The sequence below is a fragment of the Galleria mellonella genome, unplaced genomic scaffold (genome assembly GCF_026898425.1).
Source record: "Galleria mellonella isolate WM207_F2 unplaced genomic scaffold, CSIRO_AGI_GalMel_v1 utg266, whole genome shotgun sequence".
Taxonomy (NCBI): Eukaryota; Metazoa; Arthropoda; class Insecta; order Lepidoptera; family Pyralidae; genus Galleria; species Galleria mellonella.
The window spans coordinates 3,088,347-3,115,924 of record NW_026442061.1 but is presented as its reverse complement, the minus strand read 5'-3'; the positions used below and the strand labels follow the sequence as shown (position 1 = coordinate 3,115,924).

At 35.8% G+C, this 27,578-nt stretch overlaps 1 protein-coding gene across 3 annotated transcripts in view; it reads right to left on the bottom strand.

Moving 5' to 3' along the window:
• LOC113521031 (Ig-like and fibronectin type-III domain-containing protein 1) overlaps nt 1-27,578 on the bottom strand; it is a 252,947-nt gene that overhangs the window by 1,647 nt on the left and 223,722 nt on the right. For 2 of the 3 annotated variants that reach the window (XM_052895159.1, XM_031908880.2), the window contains 20 exons: nt 27,020-27,353; nt 25,904-26,057; nt 21,228-21,394; nt 20,150-20,363; nt 19,214-19,339; nt 18,255-18,435; nt 16,620-16,754; nt 16,104-16,288; nt 15,572-15,716; nt 15,307-15,436; nt 14,430-14,631; nt 12,166-12,271; nt 11,194-11,334; nt 9,445-9,623; nt 5,202-5,369; nt 3,289-3,412; nt 1,853-2,054; nt 972-1,144; nt 217-389; nt 33-116 (listed from right to left, as the gene is read on the bottom strand). In XM_052895159.1, the coding sequence (XP_052751119.1) occupies nt 33-116; nt 217-389; nt 972-1,144; nt 1,853-2,054; nt 3,289-3,412; nt 5,202-5,369; nt 9,445-9,623; nt 11,194-11,334; nt 12,166-12,271; nt 14,430-14,631; nt 15,307-15,436; nt 15,572-15,716; nt 16,104-16,288; nt 16,620-16,754; nt 18,255-18,435; nt 19,214-19,339; nt 20,150-20,363; nt 21,228-21,394; nt 25,904-26,057; nt 27,020-27,353 (3,323 nt within the window). The remainder of the gene's footprint in view (nt 1-32; nt 117-216; nt 390-971; nt 1,145-1,852; nt 2,055-3,288; nt 3,413-5,201; nt 5,370-9,444; nt 9,624-11,193; nt 11,335-12,165; nt 12,272-14,429; nt 14,632-15,306; nt 15,437-15,571; nt 15,717-16,103; nt 16,289-16,619; nt 16,755-18,254; nt 18,436-19,213; nt 19,340-20,149; nt 20,364-21,227; nt 21,395-25,903; nt 26,058-27,019; nt 27,354-27,578) is intronic. The other variant, XM_052895161.1, reaches the window with a different exon arrangement.

Below are 27,578 nucleotides of genomic sequence, written 5' to 3'. Positions count from 1 at the left end.
AAAGAGATTATTTTGTAATAGTCAACGCTTACATTCACAATGGTGTCGGGATTCGGCTCCCTTAAATAACTTGGATTTTCAAATGCTACTCCTCCTTGTGCTTTTAATCTGAGATTCTGAAAAGAACATATTCATGATTTATTATTTTCTATCATAAAACTTATAAAAGACAATGTTCTTTCATTAGAGAAGCTGTAACATTCTTCTGTCTCTTACCTTTCTATGCCTATAGTAGAGGCCAGCAGCTAACAGTATAGCCGCAACGAGCACACAGGCGACCGCCAGGCCGACGGCCGTCGCACTGCTCGAGCTGGACACCGGTGCGGCTGCGGCGCCCGTCTCTTGTCCCGCGGTCGTGAACATGATCGGTAGGCTCAGAGATGATGTTCCTGTTATAGACAGCGTACATAAATGGTTTGAAGAAGTACATAGACAACTTGGGGAGGGGAAGAGAGTTTCTTATTCTAATTTAGAGTCTAGTGCTTTTAGTACTAGTAATATATCCTACCGCGCCGTCTTTTCTAGAAACTATCATAATCGTAGTTCGTTCCTGATAGACTCGTCGCAATGAACTAACTGACCAAACTTCAGACTCTGGTGCCTCGACAGCTTATACTAAGCGGAGTTGAAGTTACCATACCATTTTTCTCCATTGAAAAAAAGTTTATGTGTATTTTATCTACCGATATTTTTAAAGCAGGAATTAATTATATGGTCCATCAGGAATCATGTACGAAGCTAACTTCATGCTATGAAGTTACGATTTGAATGTTTTGCAAGTTCCTACTCACATAAAGCCTTGAAGCAAGAGCGAAGTTTTTTGTTGTGCCTTTACTAGTTTATTTTCATGTTACTGTGTAGTTTATTTTCATCAAAAATTATGAATTGGCGCTTTTATTTACCAACTTCGGTAGAATTAATGTGCAGTATATCTTTACAATTTAGGAAGAATTATGACCTGATGCACTTACCAACATCATTGGCAGCCTTCACCACGCATTCGTAACGCACGTCATCCTGCAAGCCTGTTAGCACGACGCTCGTCTCGCTGGTGTCCAATTTTTCTGGCACTTTGGCGCCGTACGCCCTCCAAAACACACGGTACAGGTATACTGTCTGCGGATTCTTTAGCGGTTGATCCCAGCTGTGGAGGAAATAATCCCATGTTTTGGTCTATAGTAAAAAAAATTACGAGAATCCGATTTGAGTACGTGCTTAACTGAATATTTTGCTTGCCAAATTGTGAATGCTTATCAAATTGTGGGTATTTCAAAATGCATTCTTTTATGAAACTTGAACTATAATATAAATTGGCAGCAATTGATGGAAAATGGTCTATTGCCGATGGAATAACACTATGAATATCACAGGATACATTTACTTCTCATGGGTTACCATTTTTAAGGACAAAAGAATTATGGTTTCGTAACTAGTGAAAGGACGGAATTTTCGAACTAAAATGTAGTTAATTAACGGCAGAAATATGAGTGAGACCAATATCGATAATTTTGGTACAAAATGTCCTTTTGGTTGTAAGAGGTACTTCTTATGCAGTCAATGCACACAAATTGCAAAGTAAAAATATGATCATGAATAAATTATTTTCTAGTTTTTTTTTTATACCATAAAAGTGGCAAACGAGTATACTGTCCATCTGGTGGCAAACGGCCACTGTAATCCATGGACGCCTGCAATACTAGGGGTGTAAAGTGCGTGTTGCCGATCCTGAAGAAACCTTCATATATCGTTTGAAGAACTCCATTCTGTACTCTATAGGAAAAATCTCGGCAAGGAGCTTATTCCACAGCTTAAGCGTTCTAAATCTGAAAATCTGAAGACGTTATCAATCTACCTGAGCAGTACAGAGTGTGGTGTCGGCGCCACATGGGCCTTCAAGTTCCTGGGCGGTCCGGGCAGCTTGCCGCCCGTGTCCCGGAAGCAGGCGAGCGCGCGGCGCGCGTGCTGGATGGCGCACGAGCGCGACACCGTGCCGCCGCGGCACAGCTCCAGGCACGCGCGCGGCACGCCCCACGACGCGCAGCAGCTGCGGTGATCTGACCACCGACATCGTTATCATCATTATATCTATTTATTTATTTAATAAGGTTCACTTACATCTTCTATATTTTACATGCTACTTAATCAATAACACAAAAATAATTTTGCCTAATGTAATAGTACATTATTGCAGCGGCCAGCTACTGAGGCATTGATGGACGAACGTGCAAATGTGGGCTGAGGCGTAGCCGAGGCACAAATACGTGAGTCCATCAATGCCTAGTTGTGGCCAAGGCTTGTATAGTACTTTTCTTAAACAAGGCGCGGAAATAAAAAAAACACAATTTTACTTTTTAAGTTCAATGACGAATAACGAATAATAATAATTTTTCATGCATTGTTTTTTTTCAATAAACGGTTTTCTATTTGCTAGCCAGTTCGAAATTTAAATAAATTCTTGTATTAGTTACCGCCTTGGTAGCCATGCTTCGAAGTAAAAGGTCATTCCATTTTTAAATTACAGGACAGATATGAGTTTACATAATACTAGTAATTTATCTGGCCGCAAAATACGACAGATATGGATTTTCATACAACTTTTGCCTGTCGCTGCCCGCATGTATCTGGCCAGTACGGCAATTTTGATTTATCACGAAGAAGATTGTCAAAATAATGCTCACATTTCCAAGCATGTTTGAAAAAAAGTCTTTACAGGTGAACACCACATGCACTATCATAATATTTAATAATTATTAACAATGTCAATATTTGAATAATAAATAGATTAAGAGTTTACGTCTAAAACTTTCCTTAATAAGTTATATCTGCTGTTAATGGATCCGAAATTAATGTCAATCTGATGGCTGATTCTTGAACATAGGCTGTTGCTATGCTACCCATTTCACGACCATTAAATTTCCTTCCTTTCCTTACTTTTGCCGTGCGTAGAATGGGCATAGAGTGGGCTGCCCCTCCCTTTCTCGTAAGTATCGTAAGAGGCGACTAAATGGGCTTAATGATCAAGGGATGGGCAGCAGCGTCTGCGGTTACTGATGCAACTGCCAAGGCAACTACAAGCAATCCCTCCTATATGAGGGAGGTCTATGTTTAGCTGTGGACAGTTAGAAGCTGATAGGATGATGTTGATGATGAAGAATTGAGTTTTGCTATACGACGGATTATAACCATATGAGTCATTATAATAGTGTGTCAGAAACTGACTCATAACTGTTTCGATACTTCGGATGATGATGCTAGAGATACTATAGATGATAATGACAAATGACTCACCAGAGCCATCGGCGGCGCACTTCATGAGCTTATCGAAGTCATCGAGACATTCAGGCCTGTCCATGATGTTGTCCATGTCGATGTGGAAGCTACACGCGTCGATGCACGCCGATGACACGTTCATCTACACGAAATTGATCATTGTCAATGATAATAGAATTTACAGAGTTTCGTATTAAATTATGGCCAATAAAACTGTGCTCTGAAAGAATTTGATCAGAATTGTCGAAGAGTGAATGTTGCTTAATGGCGTTTATAATTTTTAATAAGTATTATTTTCCTATGTTCTCTCTTCGTTTTCCTCATTTTTTTTTCTGTTGTATGTGTGCTGTTAAGTATGTTTATGTTATGTATATATTTAATTGTGTATATATTATATATGTATGTGTATGTATGTATGTATCTATATATGTTTGTATATGATAATATTTATATAATAGTGCGCCACCTACTCTTTGTCTTTTTCTCAATGTTCTCTACCCAAAGGTTGTCTGGAAGAGATTGCTTAGCGATAAGGCCGCCTTTTGTATCATTTCTCATTAATATTTACTGTATTTGTTATTTCTCTTGTTACTTGGTGCAATAAAGTGTAAATAAATGTTTGAGAGCTTTTTTTCAATATTGTTTTTGAAATTTATCTATATGAAAGTTATCACTGCATCAGATGAGATAACACATTTATGATTAATAACACACATGATGATTAACACTAATTGCAGTATATCATGTCATAAAACACACACAAACACACACACACACACACACACGCACACGCAAACGCACCCGCACATGCACACGCACACGCACACGTACACGCGCACGCACACATGTACACGTTCACGCGTACGCGCACCCGCACACGTACGCACACGCATACGCACACACCGGCGGTAGTCACTTACCATCATATGAGCCGCATGCTCATTTGCCCCCTGTGTTGTAAAAAATCCACACGCACAAATACGCACACACACACATACACATACACAAACACACACATACACTTACATACATAATATCAGCTATGTGAATGTTTACTTTTTAATAAGGAATATTTTATAAATTACAAATCTGTAATTGGTTGTAAGTATTAAAAATAACACTAAAATTATATAGATTTTAATTAAAAATTTGTAATAATAAATATTTAAAAATAAATAAATAAATTCTCGTTTTGCCATTTTACAGATACAAAACACATTTAATAATTGAGATGGGAGAAAAAATTAAGTTCAAATAACACAAGAACATTGTCAGAGGATTTATTTAATCCAGCTACACGTTATTCATAACAATTCTTACATTTGTTACAAATTGTAATGATCGATATTATGAACTTCACTCCGGTAAACTCCGCGTCCTTTTGTTAAATTCGGGCGAATTGAGTTGAAACTGGAAATGCTCTGGGCCTCCGAGCAAACTTTATTTAATTTTCTCAAATGTTTCAAACACAGTCGCTTTGTTTTGTTCATTATTCGGCGATCTTTTTGTGAGAGGACAAAATTTTACACCAAACATCGTCTCTGCTTGTTTTTTGTTGCAAAATATGTTTTTACTAGCTTTTACCAGTGTCTTTGTACGTGTGATTTCGCCGATTGATCAAACAAACAAATTCACTTTTATATTTATACTACTAGCTGTATACCGCGGCTTCGTCCGTGTAATTCAGTATATGAAGTTACGTATATTCTAAGTTTTTTTTTTTAAACTTAGATCAGATACGTGATAAATTAAAAAAAAATACATATATAATTGTAATGTGCAAATGCATATGTATACATGAGAGGTTAAGTTTGGTTTGATGAAAGATACAAAAATGATCTTGTTTTTATAGAATCCTCACATTTACCAGCTCACATTGGTAAATACTAAGATTTACTGGTAAAACTTAAGTATATGATACGAGTATATACCTGTGTACAACATTCGGTAACGTTGTGGTGCGGCGATGTTGGCCGCAGTCTCACAGAGACCGGCCTCAGGGTCTTCCCGAAGGCATTCTCCGCATGACAGAAGTAGTCACCTTCGTCTGCTTCTGTTATCTTCTTTATTATTAGTCGCATCGTGTATTTCGTTGGCTCCTGCGAAGATAATTTTGCATATAAGTTGTGTATTGTAATAACTCTTAAGGGTACGGTGAATTGCATTTTTTAAATTAAGAATACGTGCACGTAATAATAAAACTGACACATAAAATCCTTCATTAAAATCGGTATTCTCAACGGACTTCAATGAAAAGGTAGTTCCCAATTTAGTTGTATTTTGTCTATGTTTGTTACCTCACAACTCCATCACTTGTAAGTCTATTTAGAAAATTCTTTTTTGTATTTGAAAGGATACACTTACAGGCTACAGTTTAGTCTAATAGAAATTTTATCAAAATCGGTCCAGGAGTTTAGTTTTTTAATTAAAATAACTGATTTTTCTACAATTTAAGTTTGCTGCTTTTGTATGAAATACAATCTCTATCATATTTTTGTTTAGTTTGCATGTATTTATTGCACATATATAATGTTATATTATTATTCATGTACTTTTATTATTTACATATGTAGGTATATAGAGCTGTTTTTATTGTATTATATATTAAATTTTTTTACTGGGTATTATTTAGTTTATCTTTAATTGTACGGTTATTACCCTTATACATTCTACAGTTTTCTTTCAGCTTCTCAAAGGTTGACTGTAAGAGATCCCTTTATGGGATAAGTCCGCCATTGTATATTAAATCATTTATCAGTATTCAATGAGAATTATGTACAATAAAGATTTTACAATACAATACAATATCTTGTTAAATTATTAAATTAAGCGGGGGCGGATTACCGATTGGTTTCATTGAAATTTTATCAAAATCGGTTTAATTGTTTAGTTTTTAGAAAGAAAGAAGTAATTTGATCGAAGAAGTATGCGACCCACACAATAGCGCACAAAACAAGGGGAAAATAAAAAAAAAGCAATAGTATACAAATAGAAAGCAATCAAATTAAATTCAGTTCAATCAAAGTCTAAATTTAAAAAAAATTAAAAAGTTCAAGTAGTTTTTTGTTTACTTAAAAGAAATAATTTTCTCAATTTATAGTGAAATATTATATATATTATTTTTATTTTTATTAACAATTCTTATACCAAAATATGTGGGCGAAGAAGGTTTCCAAGTTCCATTCCTGGTTTACCAGGAACTAAACTTGGAAATATATGTATAGATATTAGCAGATAGAATTTAGAAGACTAGAGCCGTGAAGTTAAAAGGAAACAATTGAGATGCGTGTCAATTTCGAATTTGATAAATAATAATATAAAAATTATAAACAATATAACTCTACATATTGCTCACCCCTATTAAATTAATTAATAATAGAAATAAAAATAATAAAAAATATTTTTGAAAATATTTTAAACGCCTAACCCTGCATTTTGGGGGGAAAGGGATTGTTAGTAAGTAGGTTAGTCCCCATTGCTATCAATATACCTTATCAGGCCGATCTCCACGCCCCCCTCCGGTTCCCCCTAAAAAACCATCGTGATTAATATATTGTTGAATTCGTCACGATGGTCTAACTGACCTACTTCATCCTCACCTATCATCCTTCACTGGTGCCCTGCCGGTGTATACCGATAGCGCGGGCGGGGTTATCATTCCATTATCATCCATTTAAAAAACCCTGCATTTTGGTATCTTAAATTATTAATAGGCTGAAAAATGTAATAAATAAATCATTTAATAATTTATTTTCATTTTATTACTGAATTCAGTCACAGATTCTAGCCAAAATGTATATTTTACAATAACGAAGTTATTACTGTACTGACTACCATGTGTAAGGTTTATATTAATACTTTAATTGATCCCTCGAGCTTGTCAGACACTTTGAGTACAACTGTCTAAAGAACCGCCTATAAATAATATGTAAAAGGTCTAAAACGTACATCAAGATAAACAATTCTTAGGGAGTACTGGTATTATTATGAAAGGAGAACCGTTTAGATAGACTGGTCTATTGACAGTTTCATGAATAACAATGAGATTTGAGATAATCGAATCTCCATAATATTAATTGGGGATCGGTGCGACGACGAGCTAACAAGATAAGACAATATCCCCGGCTCCACTCCGATGTGGGGAATTCAATTTTCTTCTTACATCTCAAACTGTTGTAATTCTTTTGTACGATAAAAAAATACTTTTCTAACCTGCTTGCTTCAATCAAGTTTAAAAACAAGGAGGTTCTGAATGGATGAATTTGGTTGTATTTGTTTTTGGTTACCTTATAACTCCGTCAGTTTAAATTCTTTTTTCATCCGAAAAGATATATTTATAGATTGGTTCCATTGAAATTTTATCGAAATCGGTTCAGTAGTTAAGTTGTTAAATCTAAATTACTGGATTTGTCATAATTATAGTACATTACTGCAGCGCCCAGCGACTGAGACATTGATGGACGAACCTGCAAATGTGGACCGAGACGTAGCCGAGGCACACATACGTGAGTCCATCAATGCCTAGTTGTAGCCAGGGCTTGTATAGTACTTTTCTCAAACAATGCGCGGAAATCAAAAACACAATTTTACTTTTCAAGTTCAATGACGAATAACGAACAATAATAATTTTTCACGCGCCATAATGTTCCTTTGTTTTTTTTTTCAATAAACAGCTTTCTATTTGCAAGCCAGTTCGAAATTGAAATAAAACCTTTTATTAGTTACCTCCTTAGTAGCCATGTTTCGAAGTAAAAGGTCATTCCGTTTTTAAATTACAGGACAGATATGAGTTAACATAGTAATTTATCTGGTCGCAAAACACGACAGATATGGATTTTCATACAACTTTTGCCGGCCGCTGCCCGCATGTATCTGGCCAGTATTGCAATTTTGACTTATCTCGAAGAAGATTGTCAAAATAATGCTCACATTTCCATGCATGTTTGAGAAAAATTTGTTTTTTTTTTGTGTTTCACAATGTTAATACAATGTATATTTATTTATTATTGACATAGTTTGCATAAGTTTTTTTTTTTTTTTTTTTTTTTTTTTATACAACAGAATGGCAAACAAGCTGACGGCCCACCTGATGGAAAGTGGTAACCGTCGCCTATAGACATGAGCAGTATCATGGACATAACAGAGTATACTGTTTCGCCAATGATACTCCCCATGCGTTGCCATTCCTGAGGACTCAGGTGTTATTCCTCTGTACCCAGTAAATTCACGCCATATCCCACCCTTCAAACCGAAACACAGCCATGCAAACACAACTGCTTCACGGTTGAAACACGAGTGGGACAGAGGTACCCAAGCAATCGACTTTTGTACAAAGTCTCCCTCTGGTAAATAATAAATAAGTAAATAAATGCCCCTGAATACGTTACATCTAGTTCCAGAAATAAGTGAGACCAGATAAATCAGATAGGTCACCTCTTCCTTGCCCGTGATTGTCGTAGGAGGGGACTAAGGAAACTTAACAGTCGAGGGGTAGGTAGCAACGCCCCTTTTAAAAGATCACCAAATCCTAACTGCGGCTGCAAATCCGCCTGCCAAGCGTGGCAACTATTGGCGAAGTCCTTATGGGAACAGTTAACAATATAATAAATTGTTTTTAATAATATTTGTACACCCAATGATGGCAACACATAGCGTCAACCTCATTTTCCTATCCTTATCCCACTTACGTATATAAATTTTGAGGTCGGCATAATATGTTTATCCATATTACATACATATACTGAAGATTTTGGATTTCAGTTTTATAACCATTCGCCTGCCTGATATCCACAAAAGTCGATTGCTTGGGTACCTCTGTCCCATTCGTGTTTCAACCGTGAAGCAGTTGTGTTTGCATGGCTGTGTTTCGGTTTGAAGGGTGGGATATGGCGTGAGTTTACTGGGTACGGAGGAATAACACCTGAGCCCTCAGGAATGGCAACGCATGGGGGGTATCATAGGCGAAACAGTATACTCTGTTATGTCCATGGTAGTGCTCATGTCTATAGGCGACGGTTACCACTTTCCATCAGGTGGGCCGTCAGCTTGTTTGCCATTCTAAGTTGTATAAAAAAAAAACGAAACATATATAATACAAAATCCCATTTGTAACTGTATGTATGTTTATACAAACAAATTATTGATTGTCTAAAAAAAAAAATTAGTAAATCTTACCTCAGGGTCGGCCAATAGTTGAATGGTATAGTTGGGACCATCAATCACAGGGTTCCTGCCGTTGGGCTCCCTCCAAAATGCAATAGTCGGTTTCGGCAGTGCTTCAACTCTGCATTCTAATATCACGGAGTCGCCGGCGGCAGCCATTGTTATGCCTGACGCTTGAATTGTCGGTATATCTAGACAAAGATTTTTTTTTTTATAAAGAAATAAAAGACTGTGTAAAAAATTAAGTTAAGAGGGAAATTAAGAGTAGCAAAGTCTGTAAAATTCACAGGGGTAAAGATGCGGAATATTGTAAGTATTACTAATACATTATAATACTTAATATTGTATGTTAGTAATTGTTAGTAATGGGGCGTAAAAGCCCCATTGTTAGTAATAAATCTTGTCGGGTCAACCTCCACGCAGTTTAATTTGGAAACTATCGTGGTTAAATCTTTTTGAATGCGTCATGATGGGCCAATAGACCTGAAGTGATCCTCACCTATAATCTCTCACTGGTGCCCTGGCAGCGTATACCGATAGCGCAAGTAAGGTGTACAATTTTATTTTAATCCATTAAAAAATATCGCATATTATACGCTTTAATGGCTGAATAGATTTGAATGAAATTTGGTATACATCTATTTCTGCTATTGTATAGCTCGCCATTGATAGATAGTTCACCCCTATAACTCGGAGCCTGGGTGGTCATGTATGGTGCAGTTTCAGAGATGTTTCCTCCCACGAACGCTCAGGTTATGAAATGGGCTCCTTGTCGAGGTTTTTCCAAGGGATTACAACGTGGGGTTCTTCAAAAAAGGGGTAAAGAGGTTTTTTCAGGGTCGTGTAATTGTTCTAGTATTGCAGGCATTTATAGGCTACAGTAACCGCTTACCATCAGGTAGGCAGTGCTTGTTTGCCACTTAAGCGGTATATAAAAACACAGATGGATCATATACTAGATTAATATACAGGATACTTTTGATCTTAGCACATGCGTGTAAAGTCGTGGGATATTCCTCCTATTAAATAAAAAATGTGAAAGTGTGTAAATATGTTTGGAGGTTTGTTACGTACATATACTCTTTTTTATACCGCTGAGGTGGCAAACAAGCATACGGTCCACTTGATGGTAAGTGGTCACCGTAGCCTATGAACACTTGCAATACCAGTAGTACATGTGCGTTGCCAACCCTGAAGAAATCTCTTTAACCCCCTTTTGAAGAACCCCATCCTGTAGGGTCTTGGGAAAACCTCGACAGGGAGCTCATTTCACAACCTGAGTATGGACTGTATTATTTTCATCTCGGAATATCGATCTTGTGAGATAGTTTCATTTTTTTTTTCATTTAAATCTTTCTTTAAATTGTTGAACGTTTAAGTAAATGAACGTAAATAGTAATTAAATTGCATTATCAGTAACATTAATAGAGATCAGAATATTGTAAGATCACATTTTAATTGCAAGACTAGCTTAATTGACTTACGTGTATTGTTTGTATTGTAATTGTTTGTATCTATAATAAGTTTACTATTGTAATCTTATGGAGGAAATAATAAAGTATATCTATCTATCTATTTTAGTCGAAGTGACCTAACCAAGTCGAGCATTCTCACCAAAAAAATGCACATAAGTCAATTCGTTTAATTACAGTTAAAATATAATACGTACTTACGAAATGTTTAACAACAAAATTGTAAGATCAAAGGTATCAGTTAAGTAAGATCTCATAACAGTAAAAGATGCAAAAGGTAATAACTTACGCGATATGTTGATCTTCCTGGAGGCCTGCATCGGTGTCCCGTAGCCGTTGTCCGCGTAGCAGGAGATCTGGTCCATATCGCGGGTCACGTTGTGGATCACCGTCACCATGTGTCGGGTCACCTCCTGCCTCACCAGTCGACCTGCGCCATAACGTGGGGTTAAAGTATATATATATATATATATATATATATATATATATATATATATATATATATATATATATAGTATAAGTATATATATAATAAGTAGTGTTTATGTGTTATATGTGTATTTCTTATGTATTATTATGTATAATTATTTCAGTATGTTGCTATAATTATGTCACATATTTTTCACCACATCTGCCCTTCATACGCTTTCCGTTTCTACCTAATGGTTAGCTGGTAGAGAATGCCGTATGGCATTAAGCTCGCCACTTTTACCAATTTTTTTTTGTGCAATAAAGAATAAATAAATAAATAAAATATATAAACTACTAATTCATACAAATACATATATTCGTATTGTGTTTAAAGATCTTTATGACACAGTAGTCGGCAATGTGCACCGTTATCGTCCCGTGGTGTTGCAGATATCTACTGGTTATGATAATATAGAATTTATAATAGATAATATAAGATAGAATTTAATTAAATTGATGAAATTGAAATTGAATTACTTAACTATTGAAATTTTTATGAAAATTAAAAAATTACGACGCCCTCCTCGCTTCTAATTGCTGTGCCCGACAGGTTCTACAATATACTTTATTAATAATTAACATCTTTTGTAATAATATTATAGAATGTAAAAAAAAAATTGAAATTGAAATAATAGGTTACTTTTAGACGAGTCATATAGTAATAAATATTTTTTTTTAATTAGAACAAAAAGATATAAAAAAAATTAATTATTATTATTACTGTATGTCTCGGTATAGATATAGTAATTCTTTTAATATAAAAAAAAAGTTACCCATTTGCACGACTGACCTGATATATATAGCGATATAGTCGGTGTTGGTGTACCCATGGCGATACACAGGATTGTCATGCTGGAGCCTTCCACTACGAGGTTGACTGGGTTCACAGTTGGTGGCTGTTGGGAACATTAACACATATGTATAAATGTCGCGTCACAAATACGTGTATATCGAAAATCAAATCAAAAAGTAATACATAAGATTAAATATGAGAATTAATTTTTGGATTGATATGTATGAGAATGTATAAAAGTATAGTTGTAATTCAGTAATAAAACTCATGAATAAAGTTAGCCAAATAGATTTATGTCTTTGAATAGCATCTGTTTAGATATATTCGTATTTCTACCGTGAATCAGTTGTGTTTGCATAGCTGTCTTTCGGTTTGAAGGGTGGGATATGGCAGTTAATTTACAGGGTACAGAGGAATAACACCTGAGTCTTCATGAATGGCAATGCATGGGCAAAACAGTATACTCTGTTATGTCCATGGTACTGCTCATGTCTATGGGCGACGGTTACTACTTTCCATCAGGTGGGCCGTCAGCTTGTTTGCCATTCTAAGTTGCATAAAAAGAAATAAATATTAATCTATTCATATATGTCTGTATTTATTTAATAAAATCATATTAAAATTATAAATTGTATTAATTATAGAACTATACTTGTAGTAATTAACATCTACAGCGATATTTAATATCATCTTTCCTATTTCCGACTCGCTTATTTCACTTGAGCGGGTTTAAAAAGAGGTCGTATTAAACCAAAAGTATTCTACCTCATTACGTTTTATATTGCTCTCGGTTTCCCTCCATTTCTTGTAATACTTCTAAGGGATAATTTGCATTTTATTGTTACCAAGCAAATTGGTGGTTACGCTGAGAGGCCAAGTCCACGATTACATTTAAACAACCTGATTTCTTTCATTTTCATGATTATTATAGAATATAACGAGGTGATTTTGTCATGATGCTGACATGATACCAAGGACGGAGGGGAATATATTTCGTTTGGTTATTCTCTTTGTGTTTCTTTATTTTCTGTTTATTTCTGTACAGTTACGTTGATGTTTTAATTAAATGTGCTTTATTGTTAAGTCATTATTGTCTAATGTATTTAGTGATGCAATTAAAAATGTATGTTTTTGTATGGAAATTTAGCGAAGTGTATCAAGTTTTTTTTTACCGAATTTGGAAAGACGAAGATTCAAATAGATTGTAATTTTACTAATGAATACCAGTAATGACAAGTTTTTAAAAATATTTTCTAATTAACTCATATTGTACAGTCATGTATTGTGACTTTAACCTACATCAAGGATCAAGTTGATGGAAATAGCTAGTTATTTTTCCTTAGGACTCACCTCGACATAAAAAAGTTAGCAAAGTTTTTTAAGTCTTTTGAGAGGAGTGGAGAGACGAGTTTGCCAGTAACAGATCTAGCAATAGGGCATATTGCTAGCAATATACGGTATATTGCTAGCAATGGTCAGGTCGACTTCATAATTCTTTTCGGAAACAACCGTGGTTATGAGGTACGTGACACCCCTATTGTTGCAGGTGTCCATAGGCTACAGTGACCGTTCACCATCAAACGGGTTGTGTACTTGCTTGCAACCTTCTTGGTTATATCCTGGTGAATTCGTCACGATGGTCCAATCGACTTGATTTCGTCCTCATCTATTATCTCCTATTGGTACTGTTACGAACAGCATATACTTTTTATTCAAAACTGTTATTCAAAAAATATATTTCAAAAAAAGCGTTCACGCTCACTTTTTATCTTTATCTGAGCAGTAAGTGCTTTATATTATTCCCAAATTCGTGTATAATATAGTATATATCATATATGTGTATATTTGTTATTCATATATATTTATTCGTTTATATATGTAATTTTAGTATGTATATATATCAATAATTAGTAGTACCGCATTCGAGTATTCTGACACTTCCCTACGGTTGACTGGGAGAGAATGCTTTTAGCATTAAGTCCGCCATGTACACATATATGTACTAATGAATAAATAAATAAATAAAAATACTCATAGGGCAGGTAAAGTTACTGTTTGTTTCCCTAAAAACTCCAATAATATAATGGTTAGTTATATAATTTCCTATTTAAAATCCATCTTAAGTTAATCATTCAAGATCAAGGTATCAGACGGCAATGGGTACACTGCTGTACTATCGTTCCACAACCTTAATTCATATTGCAAGTAAAGCAATAGAAAATAGTTAGTTACCTCCAATGTATTTCCTATTTAAAACTCACCTCAACATACGCAGGGTACGCAGGGTCCGTCCAAGCCAGCAAGGTCTCTGATGGTAACGAGTCGCCTGCTGCAGTGTGGGCCTTCACCCACACCACGTATTGGGTGTTGGGCGTCAGACTCTCCAGTGTGTGGCCTGGTACCGACGTAGATATGCTGGTCACGTTGCTTTGTCCAAGTTGTGTGGGCGATTTGAAGTAAAGTCTGTTCAGGTGGAAAGATGACGAATTAGAAGCTTCAAGAAGGAGAAAGTTTATGCGATTTTTATTTGGATCTGATTTTTATAATTGTTTTTTTTTTTTATTTAATACTTTATTGTACATACTAGTTATAAAAATATGACAGAGGTAAACAAAAGTCCAAAGGCGAGCTTAACTCTGATAGAGTTTTCTTCCAGCAAACCCAAAATGGAAAGGATACAGCAGTGTACAATTTTTAAACAGCCAAAATTAAATTAATTACATTATATTTTATCGTACAAATACACATATAACATAATTGTTTATGGAACCAATAGGATTTATTCTCGTGGCGGTCTTTTAGTTGAGCTGGATTTTTTTTCTATAAAAGAGGATATTAGCTCACCATTAACTTTGTAATTAGACAATATTAGTGACGTGGCAAGCCACCATGGTATAGAGTCCTCCTTTACATTAGTTTATGGTAATTTGTTGCTTTAGTCGCCTTTTAAAACATTATTGGTGATGAAAATATACCATGACGATAAGCTCATTTTAAAAACCTTTTTTACGACTAGAAATAGCAAAAAACGACAGTACATTGCAAGTAATAAAGTTGAATAACACCATAAACGTCTAAGAATATGCTTACCATCGATAATACTCTTTATGTGAAGATTAAGTTGCTAAGTAAACTTACGTATAGGATATCTTCTCGTCAGGCAGCGAAATTTGTGGTGGTTGCCAAGTGAGTGTCAGCCATGTTGCCGAATGTGACGATACAGACAACGAATGGGGCGGCGATGGTATTCCAGAGACTTCTTTTTCTTCTGCAAAGCAGTATATCGTCAATCTATCAGGATTGGTCTATATCTATTAAATTCTTGCAATACAATAACTTGCCAATTTAGAATGGGCCGTTTATAACTGTCCTTGTAAATCTTATGAAACAGTTCTATACTTACCTCCTTGTGTATAGTTGAAGATGACCATACTGGAAGGCAGCGATGATCCGTGACTATTCAGAGCTACTACGAACATCTGGTAAGTGCTGTTGGGAATGAGCGAATGAAGCTCTATTGACGTTGTATTGGTTTCGTTCATCATACCCTGCGAAAGGCATCATGAGATGATTTTCACGGTCTCATGACCAAAAGACTACAGCGTATTAATAGCAGTAGAAGTTCATATGATAAAGAATGAAAGCGTAACATGAAAGCGGAAAATGATAATCGTCGCCTATAGACATGAGCAGTACCATGGACATAACAGAGTATACTGTTTCACCCATCATACCCCCCATGCGTTGTCATTCCTGAGGACTCAGATGTTATTCTTCTGTAACCAGTAAATTCACGCCATATCCCACCCTTCAAACCGAAACACAGCCATGCAAACACAACTGCTTCACGGTTGAAACACGAATGGGACAGAGATACCCAAGCAATCGACTTTTGTACAAAGTCTCCCTCTGGTAAAACCTCTCAATCCTCTTACCTGGGAGAAAGCTGGAAGTGTGTTGTAAGTGTATGGCTGCGTATTATTGTTGATCTTCTGCCAGTGCACTATATAAGTGGTCCCGTTATCGGCTTCTTGTGGCGCTACCCATTCGAGTATCACAGCGCCCTTGCTGGACACCGTGGCGTGGACTTCACGCGGAGGACCCGGCAGTAACCCAGTACCTGGTGGAATTAAATGGCTATAGATTTTTACTACCAAATGGATTTTTTAAGCAAATAAACTGGGAGGGGTTGTTTGTAATGCGGACTACTAGGCCTATTGCTAGCAATGTACTCTGTCAGGTAGATCTCCATGTGGTCTCCGCTAGAAACCATCGTGCTAAAATCTTGGTGTATCATCACGATGGGCTAACTGATCTGTCTTTTTATCTCATCTATCATCCCTCAGTGATGCCCCGCCAACGTATACCGCTGGCACAGGTGGGGTTACTTCAGTGCTATCCATTAAAAAAACTCCATGTTGGCGTGATGAAACTAGCGGGAGAGATATTACCTTCTTCGAAGCACTGCACGATGTTGCCGATGTAGGGCACGCAGGCGTTGAGCGCGCCGGCGGCGGCGCCCGCGCACGCGCCGCGGCACTCGGCCGGCACGCCGCGCCGCGCGCAGCACCACGCGTGGTTGCGGCCTGCGACCACCGCCGCCCATTATATTTTATGACATTCAGAATGGCAAACAAGCTGACGGCCCATCTGATGAAAAGTGGTAACCGTCGCCTATAGACACAAACTACACCGTGGACATTACAGAATACACTGTGATATCCGTGAAATACCTCATGCGTTGCCATCTCTGAAGACTATGATGTTATAACTCTGTAATTTCACTGCCATATCCCACCCTTCAAAACGAAACAGAGTCCAAAACGTGTGCTTCAAGGCAGAAACTTAACTGGCACAGAAGTATCCATGCAGGCAACTTTTAAGCAAAGTCTAGTACAAAGTCTCCCTCTGATACATCATTCTACCGGCAAGGGATCACTCTTTATAAAAGACTCACGAGAGTTAGTCAGACGGCTTCATATCGACACCCGTATGACCTAAAATATTCAATGACAGAATATCAGTGCTTGGCTCTTTTGAGGGCGAAGCAATAAACTGAGTTGTGACCATTTTGTATTGTTAAGGCACACGCACAAAAGATAAATTGTACTCGGCTTTATGTATTTTTTTTTATTCATTTATGTTACCTCGCTTTTTATGTATATCTATATATGTTGTAATTTGTGTGCTGTAAGTAATGCAAATAAATTATCTTTTTTTTTTATACAACTTAGAATGGCAAACAAGCTGACGGCCCACCTGATGGAAAGTGGTAACCGTCGCCTATAGACATGAGCAGTACCATGGACATAACAGAGTATACTGTTTCGCCCATGATACCTCCCATGCGTTGCCATTCCTGAGGACTCAGGTGTTATTCCTCCGTACCCAGTAAATTCACGCCATATCCCTTCAAACCGAAACACAGCAATGCAAACACAACTGCTTCACGGTAGAAACACGAATGGGACAGAGGTACCCAAGCAATCGAATTTTGTACAAAGTCTCCCTCTGGTAAAATCTATTTATCTATCTATCTAAACGTATTTTAGTTATTTTAATTTATTTAATTACATGTGCTTTTGTCCTGATTACATGATATTTAATATCATCAAATAGTGCGGTCAACTGTATCGAGCAATTATAAATAATCAAAGGGAAAGTAGGTACTAGAATAATGATCTTGCTTGAGTAAATGCAGTATAGGGTCCACAATATATTTATTTATTTATTTACACTTTATTGCACCAAGTAACAAGAGAAATAACAAATACAGTAAATATTAAGGAGAAGTGATACAAAAGGCGGCCTTATCGCTAAGCAATCTCTTCCAGACAACCTTTGGATAGAGGACATTGAGAAAAAGACAAAGGGTAGGTGGCGCACTATTATATAAATATTATCATATACAAACATATATACATACATACAGTAGTAACTTCGTGCAAACAAACACATTGTAAGGCGACTCATTACAAAATGGGGTAATGACCTTCAAAATATTACAGATGATCGATAGATTGAGTTATAACTTTGTATTTACTCATTTTTTAGAACGTTAGAAGGAAAATTAGAAGCCGTCTTACCTCCAGCTCCACAACGCAACAGCTTGTGGAATTCTAAAGCGCACAAAGGCGCAAGTGTACGTAGATCAGACATTTTGGCGTCGTACGAACACAGCGGCATACATACTCCAGCCAGTTGGACCTTTTCACAGCACTCTGTCACGTTATAGGCATTTGCTTCTTCTTCTTCATCTACGTAAACCTAAAAGCAGTACTTACATTAATAACAATACCTGGCTTCCACAAAATAAAATTTAAAAAATAATGGGGACGGAAGTTATTTTAGTTTTTTTTTTGTTGTAGACATAGGCGTATTTAAGACCCCAAAATTGTGTAATAGCTAGCCCAGTGTAAGGAGCGGAGTTTTTAGTTCTGGGCAAAGATATGTCTAAAATGACATATGGGCTTCTTTTAAGAGCCCAGACCTTCCTGGAAAATAATCTTAAATATGTGAATTTAGAAATACAAACGAGTTGACAGTCTACCCGTTGAGAAGTAGCTACTGTGTTTATAAACATTTGCAGCATGAAGTTGGTTGCCGGCCGTTGCCGGAAATTAAAAAGTCTATAAGCACGTCTTTGAACAGCCTTTCATGTTATAGTAAACAGAGAAAACGAGAACTAACGGCCCTATGTCCTGGAAATTATTGTAGCTAGTTCATTGGTGAATTGATCAGGATGAGCCAAATGACCTGACTTTATCCTCACCTATCCTGCCTATTGGAAGTGAAAGTTTGTGTTATTGGGCAGATGGGGTTAACGTTTCATTTTCATCCATAAAAAAAAATAAGCGCTACAAGACAACACCAATAATTGAATTATGAAAATCTGGATGCACAGTCCTGAACATTCAACACTTAATTATTATAGGGAATCTTTAGTTTCCTAATTTGGCTCGACAGAAGGTCCATCACGTGTCCTTATTATTTAAAACCCATGTTATCATAAAGCCGAGGAGACTGTCAAATATTGAAAGACTACCTGGCTCTGTGTTCTGAAGATAACTCTCGGCGAGGCTGCTCCAACGCCGTGTTCGTTGACCGCCTCCACGTAGATTTCGTATTCTGTGTTCGATTCTAAGTCTTCTAAGATGAAAGGCGGATGTATCTGTGTATACAAAATACATGATTGAGTAGATATTATTTAGGCATGGGTGTTGGTTTGCCCTTGCCGATTCAGTTCCAAGTTTATTTTACTGGATTTGCAGTAATAACGAATTTGTTGTTGTTTTGAATATGCATTTAATATGTGAGCAACTGAACTATATAAATTTACAATATTTTGAATATGTATGAAACGAAGATGTGACGGTATATAATACAAGTCAATTATAACGAATGACGTGAATGTGGCTGCTGATTAGTAGGTCGTCGCAATTTGTTTCACACTTCACGATCCTTGCAGCAACCATAGATTATGCAGTAACAGATATTTTATTGTCTTAAAAATACTAGAAATAATATGAGGAGCTTGGAAATGGAAATCTTCATACACTTGCACAGTTGTGCGCTTTGGAATTCTCAAACTAACTGACCGTTTAAAATTTTGATTTTAGCTTTTTAAAACCCGATTGTTTCTCTGAATTCATAATTATAAATGTTCGTATCAGGCATTCGTAATAATCGTCTGCGTCATTATTAAACTTTGCTAGTAGTTGCCCGTTTGCTTAGCGTGGCAACTACTGGAAAAACCCTCCTTATGGGGAAGGCCTATGTTCATCAGTGGCCAGTTAATGGCAGATATAATGAGGATTAAGTTTTATTATTCTGAGAGGTATTATGTATGTGGTCCAGCTTAAAAAGTGTCTCTAACCCTGTCTTAAATTTTAAGCATGGTTTCAAATTTCTACAATTTTTACCAAACTGTACTACAAAATAACTTACATCTTTCTTCTACCTTTTCTATTTTGTCACTCACCTTTTCTAAAGCTCTGTAGTCGTCTTCAGAATTTACAGTTCTGTAATGCAGATTGTATGACTGGACGGTGTCCCCGAGGGCGGCGGGCGGTGACCAGTGGACGACGGCGAAGTCCGTGTCGATGTTGGTCAGGTAGACCCCTGCTGGGGCGCCGGGGAGCACCCCGTAGCCTTCCAGCAGGCAGTTGGTGTAGGAGTTCATATAGCGGAGGCACCTGATGTCATATTTTATTATAATACAACTCATCTGCATGAGCTACCAATAAATAGGACATAAATATCTAGATAGCTTGTCAAGTAATGTTAAAAATTGACGACTTAGTTAAAAAAATTACGCGCTTTTTTGATAATAAAAAACTATATTAATCTTGTAATTGGTAATTACATATATTGCTTACATTAAGTAATAATATAATGGTTTATCCATTACCAGAGGAAGACTTTGTATAAAAGTCGATTGTTTGTGTACCTCTGTCCCATTCGTGTTTCAACCGTGAAGCAGTTGTGTTTGCATGATTGTGTTTCGGTTTGAAGGGTGCGATATGGCGTGAATTTACTGGATACAGAGGAATAACATCTGAGTCCTCAGGAATGGCAACGCATGGGGAGTATCATGGGCGAAACAGTATACTCTGTTATGTCCATGGTACTGCTCATGTCTATAGGCGACGGTTACCACTTTCCATCAGGTGGGCCGTTAGCTTGTTTGCCATTGCAAGTTGTATAAAAAAAAAAAAATACAAAATTCACATTTTCTTTGTAAAGGAAGATAAGAAATTAATCCCCGGCAGAAGCGCAGTCTGCCGAGGTTCAGAGCGTCAGAAAGAGAAACCAGCGAACTACGCGGGCAGTATTCAAGATCATCGCTTTCTGCATCTTTCCCGGAAGTGAGCTGCCTCAGAATCCTAACTGTCTAAGGTGTTATTCCAGATTGGTTGGGATAAGACCGCTCACCGATATTCATTATTTTATTATCTATATTATAATTTTACTATTTTAGCTTATTTAGCTTAATTTAATCAACGTACAGTTGTACAGTAAGTTTCTGGTCAATAAACAGCAAAGCATCACAAACTTACTTAAAATGATTGAAGTCCAATGTCGTGATATTCCCACTGCATAGCGGGAGACAGGGCTCTGGCAGGCCCCTGGATCGGCAGCAAGGAGTATGGTCCATCCCGTTGGCCAGGCACCCGAACGTGACTCCCGCCCAGGGGGCACATATCATCAGATCTGTGACCTGCAGCTGGGGTTAAGAAGGTACCGAATGACGATGGTGCGTTAGTCACAAATGAGTGTCTCTACTGAGTGAACGTAACAGTGCGTACAATGTGATTGTTATTCGGACAACACAACACAAAATAATTATGACCTTGCTTTTAAAAATAGTAATGAAATTTATGATTTACTATTTTCAACGAATATTTTGTTATAATTAATAAATAGTTTTTCATCAATAACGACTAATTTTCATAATTTAACACCAGTGATATTAATGTATTGCTATTTTTAACAAATATTTTTAAGGTTTTTTATCAATAACGACGAATTTTCATAATTTAACACCAGTGATATTAATGTATTGCTATTTTTAACAAATATTTTTAAGGTTTTTTATCAATAACGACGAATTTTCATAATTTAACACCAGTGATATTAATGTATTGCTATTTTTAACAAATATTTTTAAGGTTTTCCAACAATAACGACGAATTTTCATAATTTAACACCAGTGATATTAATGTATTGCTATTTTTAACAAATATTTTTAAGGTTTTCCAACAATAACGACGAATTTTCATAATTTAACACCAGTGATATTAATGTATTGCTATTTTTAACAAATATTTTTAAGGATTTCCAACAATAACGACGAATTTGCATAATTTAACACCAGTGATATTAATGTATTGCTATTTTTAATAAACATTTTGTTGAAATTAATAAATTTTGAACAAGTATCCTTTATCAAATAACTAAACAAAAATAACTAACAAAATACAATATGTAAAGATGTAATTATACACGTATAAGTATGTCTGTTTTATTGTTGAAAGCAATCACTTCGAAACAACCTTTGGGTAACAGGCTATTGTTGTATAAGTATGTATGATAATATTCTACAATTGAGGAAATTTAAAATAACAGATTAAAAATAAAAAGTTTATCAACAATAACGACCAAATGACATAATTAAATTTCTTTTAACTATTTCCCTTTTATTTGACCCACTAGTACAAGAGCTAAATATTTTTTATATAATTATATGTTTTTTAATCGCCGTTTTTTTTATTAGCTTTTACAACAATGTTACCTGTTATAAACTTATACCTGTTATTAGCTGTTATGTTATATTATACACAATTAGTAGCAGTTATTATAATAATATCAAGCACACGAATAGTAACCGGCTAACGTGTAAGAAAAGATTAATGAAACTTGAGGAAGCGAAAGAGGTTTATTTGAATCGAAGCATTTGGCGTTCCATTGTTTCTGTGTAACCTAATGGAAGATAGGCGGGACAGATATGTTTGTATGTATCTAGCACACACACAACTACAGTTTTACTCATAGACATGTTGTGGAACATAATGCCACCAATTCTTTGCATCTTTAGAATATCGTGTTTCAACTGTGAAGCAGTTGTGTTTGCATGGCTGTTTCGGTTTGAAGGGTGGGATATGGCGTGAATTTACAGGGTGCAGAGGAATAACACCTGAGTCCTCAGGAATGGCAATGCATGGGGGTATCATGGGTGAAACAGTATACTCTGTTATGTCCATGGTACTGCTCATGTCTATAGGCGATGGTTACCACTTTCCATCAGGTGGGCCGTCAGCTTGTTTGCCATTCTTAGTTGGATAAAAAAAATATCGTATAAAGCAATTAGAAGAATAATAAGGACATCAATGTAGGAAAAGGAAAATTCAAAATTAAAAAGCAAAATCTTATTAATAAAATAAAATTGTGACTAGACGATATCTGGACATGGGGGTAATTAAAGAGAATGAATATGAGAGGTCTTAATGAGACTGTATGGATGGATATAATAAGAAAGTACTGGACATGCCAAAATAATTATTTTTTAAAATGTTGTCTGTTTGTCTGTCTGTATGTTCATTCCATCATCAGGGCAGAACTACTGCATCAGATTTAATGCGATTTTTGAAGTTGTATTCCTAAAGATCTAACCTAAAAACTGGTGTGTTTTATTTGGATACGCCATCTAGAAATAGTCCCATACAAAGTATGCAGAAATATTTAAAATCTTAATAAGACCAAAAGAAGAAATTCTGTCTGTCTGTATGTTTGTTACGCCATCTATTATTAGTGATATATTTTATTGGCTTTAGTACATCTGAAATCTATGTATACGTAGTAGCGGGTAAAAAGATTATAAATAATAAACTAATATTATAAAGAAGAAGGATTTGTATTTTTGTATGTATGTATGTTTGTAATGAATAAACTCAAAAACTACTTTGCCGATTTCAAAAACTCTTCACCATTAGAAAGCTACATTCACCCTGAGTAACATAGGCTATATTTATTGCTAGAAAAGATTAGGGATACTTACTAAAACTTTAGTACCGTAACTCGAGGTGTAAAAAATGCTATAAAATATCTTTGGTCGCGTGCGCTGCGGAAACTATTGGTGATAGAACAAAAGTATGTTCTACAATATTGAAGAAATTATCAATAACTACAAAAAACTTCGCGATACTATAATGTTCAACTATTATCGTTATGTCACAATAACCACTTTTTAAAATGTTGTAAAAATGTACGCCCGTGCGAAGTCGGGACGGGCCGCTAGTAGTAAATAAAATCGCGCGCAGCGACAAACAACGCGCGAGTCGCATTAGCCGAACCGCGCTCATGAATAAGAGCTCCTATTGAGTTCAAAACTAGTCGGGCCTGACGTGGGTCACATTTATAATATTAGTAAGGATTGGATTATATTATATTTATAAATGGGCTGAATCAAATGACAGACTATTTTCCCACCGGAAATGCACCAAAGCCATATAATTAACAATTCTTAGTTTTGACGCCGCGCAATGTATTTGAAATTTTACGATTCACACGACGCGTGATAAGTAGGTATAGCGCAGTCAATGGTGCTTCTTCGTAGGTAATTTCCGTACGCTTGTAACGTTGATCTTACACAGCAGAATCCGGGCGTCGCGGTAGTATTTTAATAAGAATATTATTTTATTTTATTTATTTACACCACATTTATATGCACCAAGTAAAAAGAGAAATGACAAATACAGTGAATATTAATGAGAAGTGATACAAAAGGCGGCCTTATCGCTAAGCAATCTCTTCCAGACAACCTTTGGGTAGAGGACATTGAGAAAAAGACAAAGGGTAGGTGGCAATATTAGATTGTTGTTTTTTGGTATTGCATATTCTTTCACTATAAATAATTATTATTTCTTTATATTATGACATAATATCATATAACACATGATTTTAAATGAAAAAAGAACATGAAAACAATTTGAAATATTCTGAAAATAATTTCCACCGGTCTTCAGTTCTAAATAATGGTTTGAATTCATTGTTTTACTTTAACAACCTGCCTCTTACACCCTGTATAATTTCAAGTACTAAAACCGGTTTTGTAGTAGTCATACATTCGTAAGTACGTATCTATAGGTGCGTGATGAGTAAGGCACATGGTACAATAGTCATTTTAATCAACGTCTCTGTTACACAAGTGAAATACAAATTTAATTTTGACTAAACAAAACACGCTATAATGAAATAGGATTTGTGCAGACGAGAAAATGAGAAGCGATGAGTTTTTATTTCCCTGTTATGAATGAATGTTGCCATGCAACGGATTAAGGTAGAAAGATAACGAACAGTTTAACATAACATTTTTTTTTAATAGAAAATAAATCAACATTGCTGGGTAATAAATTATAATTACTTGAATTCATTTAGTTTTTTGATATACGACTCTTAGGTTTTTCGTTTTAATTGATATTTATTTAAACTTTACTGCATAGTAAAATTCTATGTACATTTGGCGGACTTAATAGCGGACGGTGTTCTCTACCAGTTAAACATTGGGCAAACCGAGAAATATGTAGGCGGTGTATTATTGAATAGAGGAAAAATAAAGCAATACTTGATATACTTTTATAATATAAACATATAATTCGACTAATATAAACATATGTATAATATTTTAATTAAATAAGCACATATATAAATAAATACATAAAATATTACTATATAAAACAATTAACTGTAATAGAAGTGCAAATAATATAGCAATCTATGACTCAAACAGAGTAACCAGCAAGATTAAAGCAAAAGTGATTTTTCTAAGAAATTTATCTATGAATAACTTTCATCTAAATAGGTTCATTTCAATTACAAATAGATTTTATTGTTTGAGGCGCGCAGTCAGCGCGTTCGCTCGCGATTGCAACATAGCCGCATATAATTAAGGATCACGAATTGATCCAGAAACTAGTCGAGTTTTCTTGATCTAATTACACGTAAATTGAACCGGTAGTTAATGCATAAAAATATAAATAGATAATTCATGCTGATGGCCCATCCGACCGGAAATGATAATCAGTATAGTAAGTGGTATTAACTAAGAATTGGTTTTAATCAATTATAAGCAAGTTTTTACAAAATAAGTAAAAGCAAAAAATCTGTCTACCTTAATGCGTTTTTTAATATGGAGTAACATGCATCACAGTATGAAGTCACAGTGCATTCAACTTACGTCAATCTCAAATGTCTTGGTGGGGTCGCAGAGTTTCTCCACACAGCCGTGGTGGTTCACGCCGGCGGATATGCAGCAACCTTTGACATCGGGCAGTTTTGGGGCTGCTGCTACCTGGGTGGACTTCATTTTACCAGGTGTTAGGGTCAAAGATCTGTAATTGAAAATGGCAACACTTTTTATACTACAAAAGTAAGTTTATTTATACAACAAAAGTGGTAAACAAGGATACAGCCCATCTGATGGTAGACGTAGCACTGAAGCCTATGGACGCTTGCAACATTAGGGGTGTCAGGTGTGCGTTGCCGACTATGAGAAACCTTAATATACCCCATTTGATGAACCCCATACTGTAGTTTCTAGAGGAAACCACCTAAATATTAAAAATAAAAGTAAATATAGCATTATTATCCTGCTCCTATCCCAATTATTCGTGGTCGGCGTTATTTAATTCATATTGTACAAAGTTTTGGCTTTTGGTTTTACAGTTATATAAAAGTAAATAAATAAATAAAAGTTTCAATATACGATTCACCTGAAGTCAAACGGTCATTATAGCCTTAACTTTGCTATGCATTTCCTCTCTCAGACTCATGACTTTGTATATGGGAGTGTAGTTAGATCAATTACTATAGATTGTTTCTGCTCCCACTTAAGTATAATGACGTATTTTCTGTCTTCTATGATACTAGTTTGTTGCCCGTTAATTCGTACACGTGAATTTCAGAAGCAGGATAACCAATGGAATATATTACTTCTAGATTCTATAAAGAAACATACAGACAACATTTCTTATAATTGTTGTTTGGACTTCTATTGCTTTTATTAAAACTTGATTGGCTGCAGGCGAGCAGTGCGATGCAATCGCGTATTACTTTACATATTTTTCTATCTCAAGCGTAGTTTAATGAAAGATATCTTGAAATCAGATGTTTTAAAATTAGCTTCCGTTAAATTCTTTCATACAAATATATTTCAATGCAAACAATCTAAATAAAAGCGGGTAAGCAAGTGAACTCGTTTACCAATGCTTGTATATGGTGGAAGTTTATATATGAATTTCCATCCGTATCCTTATTGTGATAGAGAAGTAGGTCTTCATACTACTATACTTACCTGATAGCATAACTAGGAAGACTGGATCCATGAATGTTGTATGACGTGACGGTGACTTCATACATAGTGAATGGCAGTAGATCATCCAACACCAAATAAGTTTTATTTGCCTGCACCTTATATGCTACAGTTTGGATGGTTCTCGCCGTATCATTCTTCATAGAACTCTCTGAGGGATCTATCAGGTGGGCGTCAAAGGAACGTAACGTGGTTACGTTCACGATGTACTCTGTGACTGTGTCACTGTTCTCTATTGGCGGAAGCCAGGATACGTTCAGCTGCTTCTCGTTCAATGGCTCTACTTCTACTTCTTCCGGTGGGCTTGGGAGAAGTTCTGAAAAATAATTTAATTTTAGTAGAAGATGGTATGGACAGGCCCGTGTTTGGAGGTTCAGAGCGAAAGAAAGAATAGTGTACCCCTTATCCCTAATCAAATAACACTTTATTTGATTAGGGATAAGGGGGTTATAAGGAATGGAGATTAGTCGTTTTATTGCCACCAATATATTTATCACGATGACCTTTACTCCTAAAGTAAAGGTCATCGTGCTCCTATAAA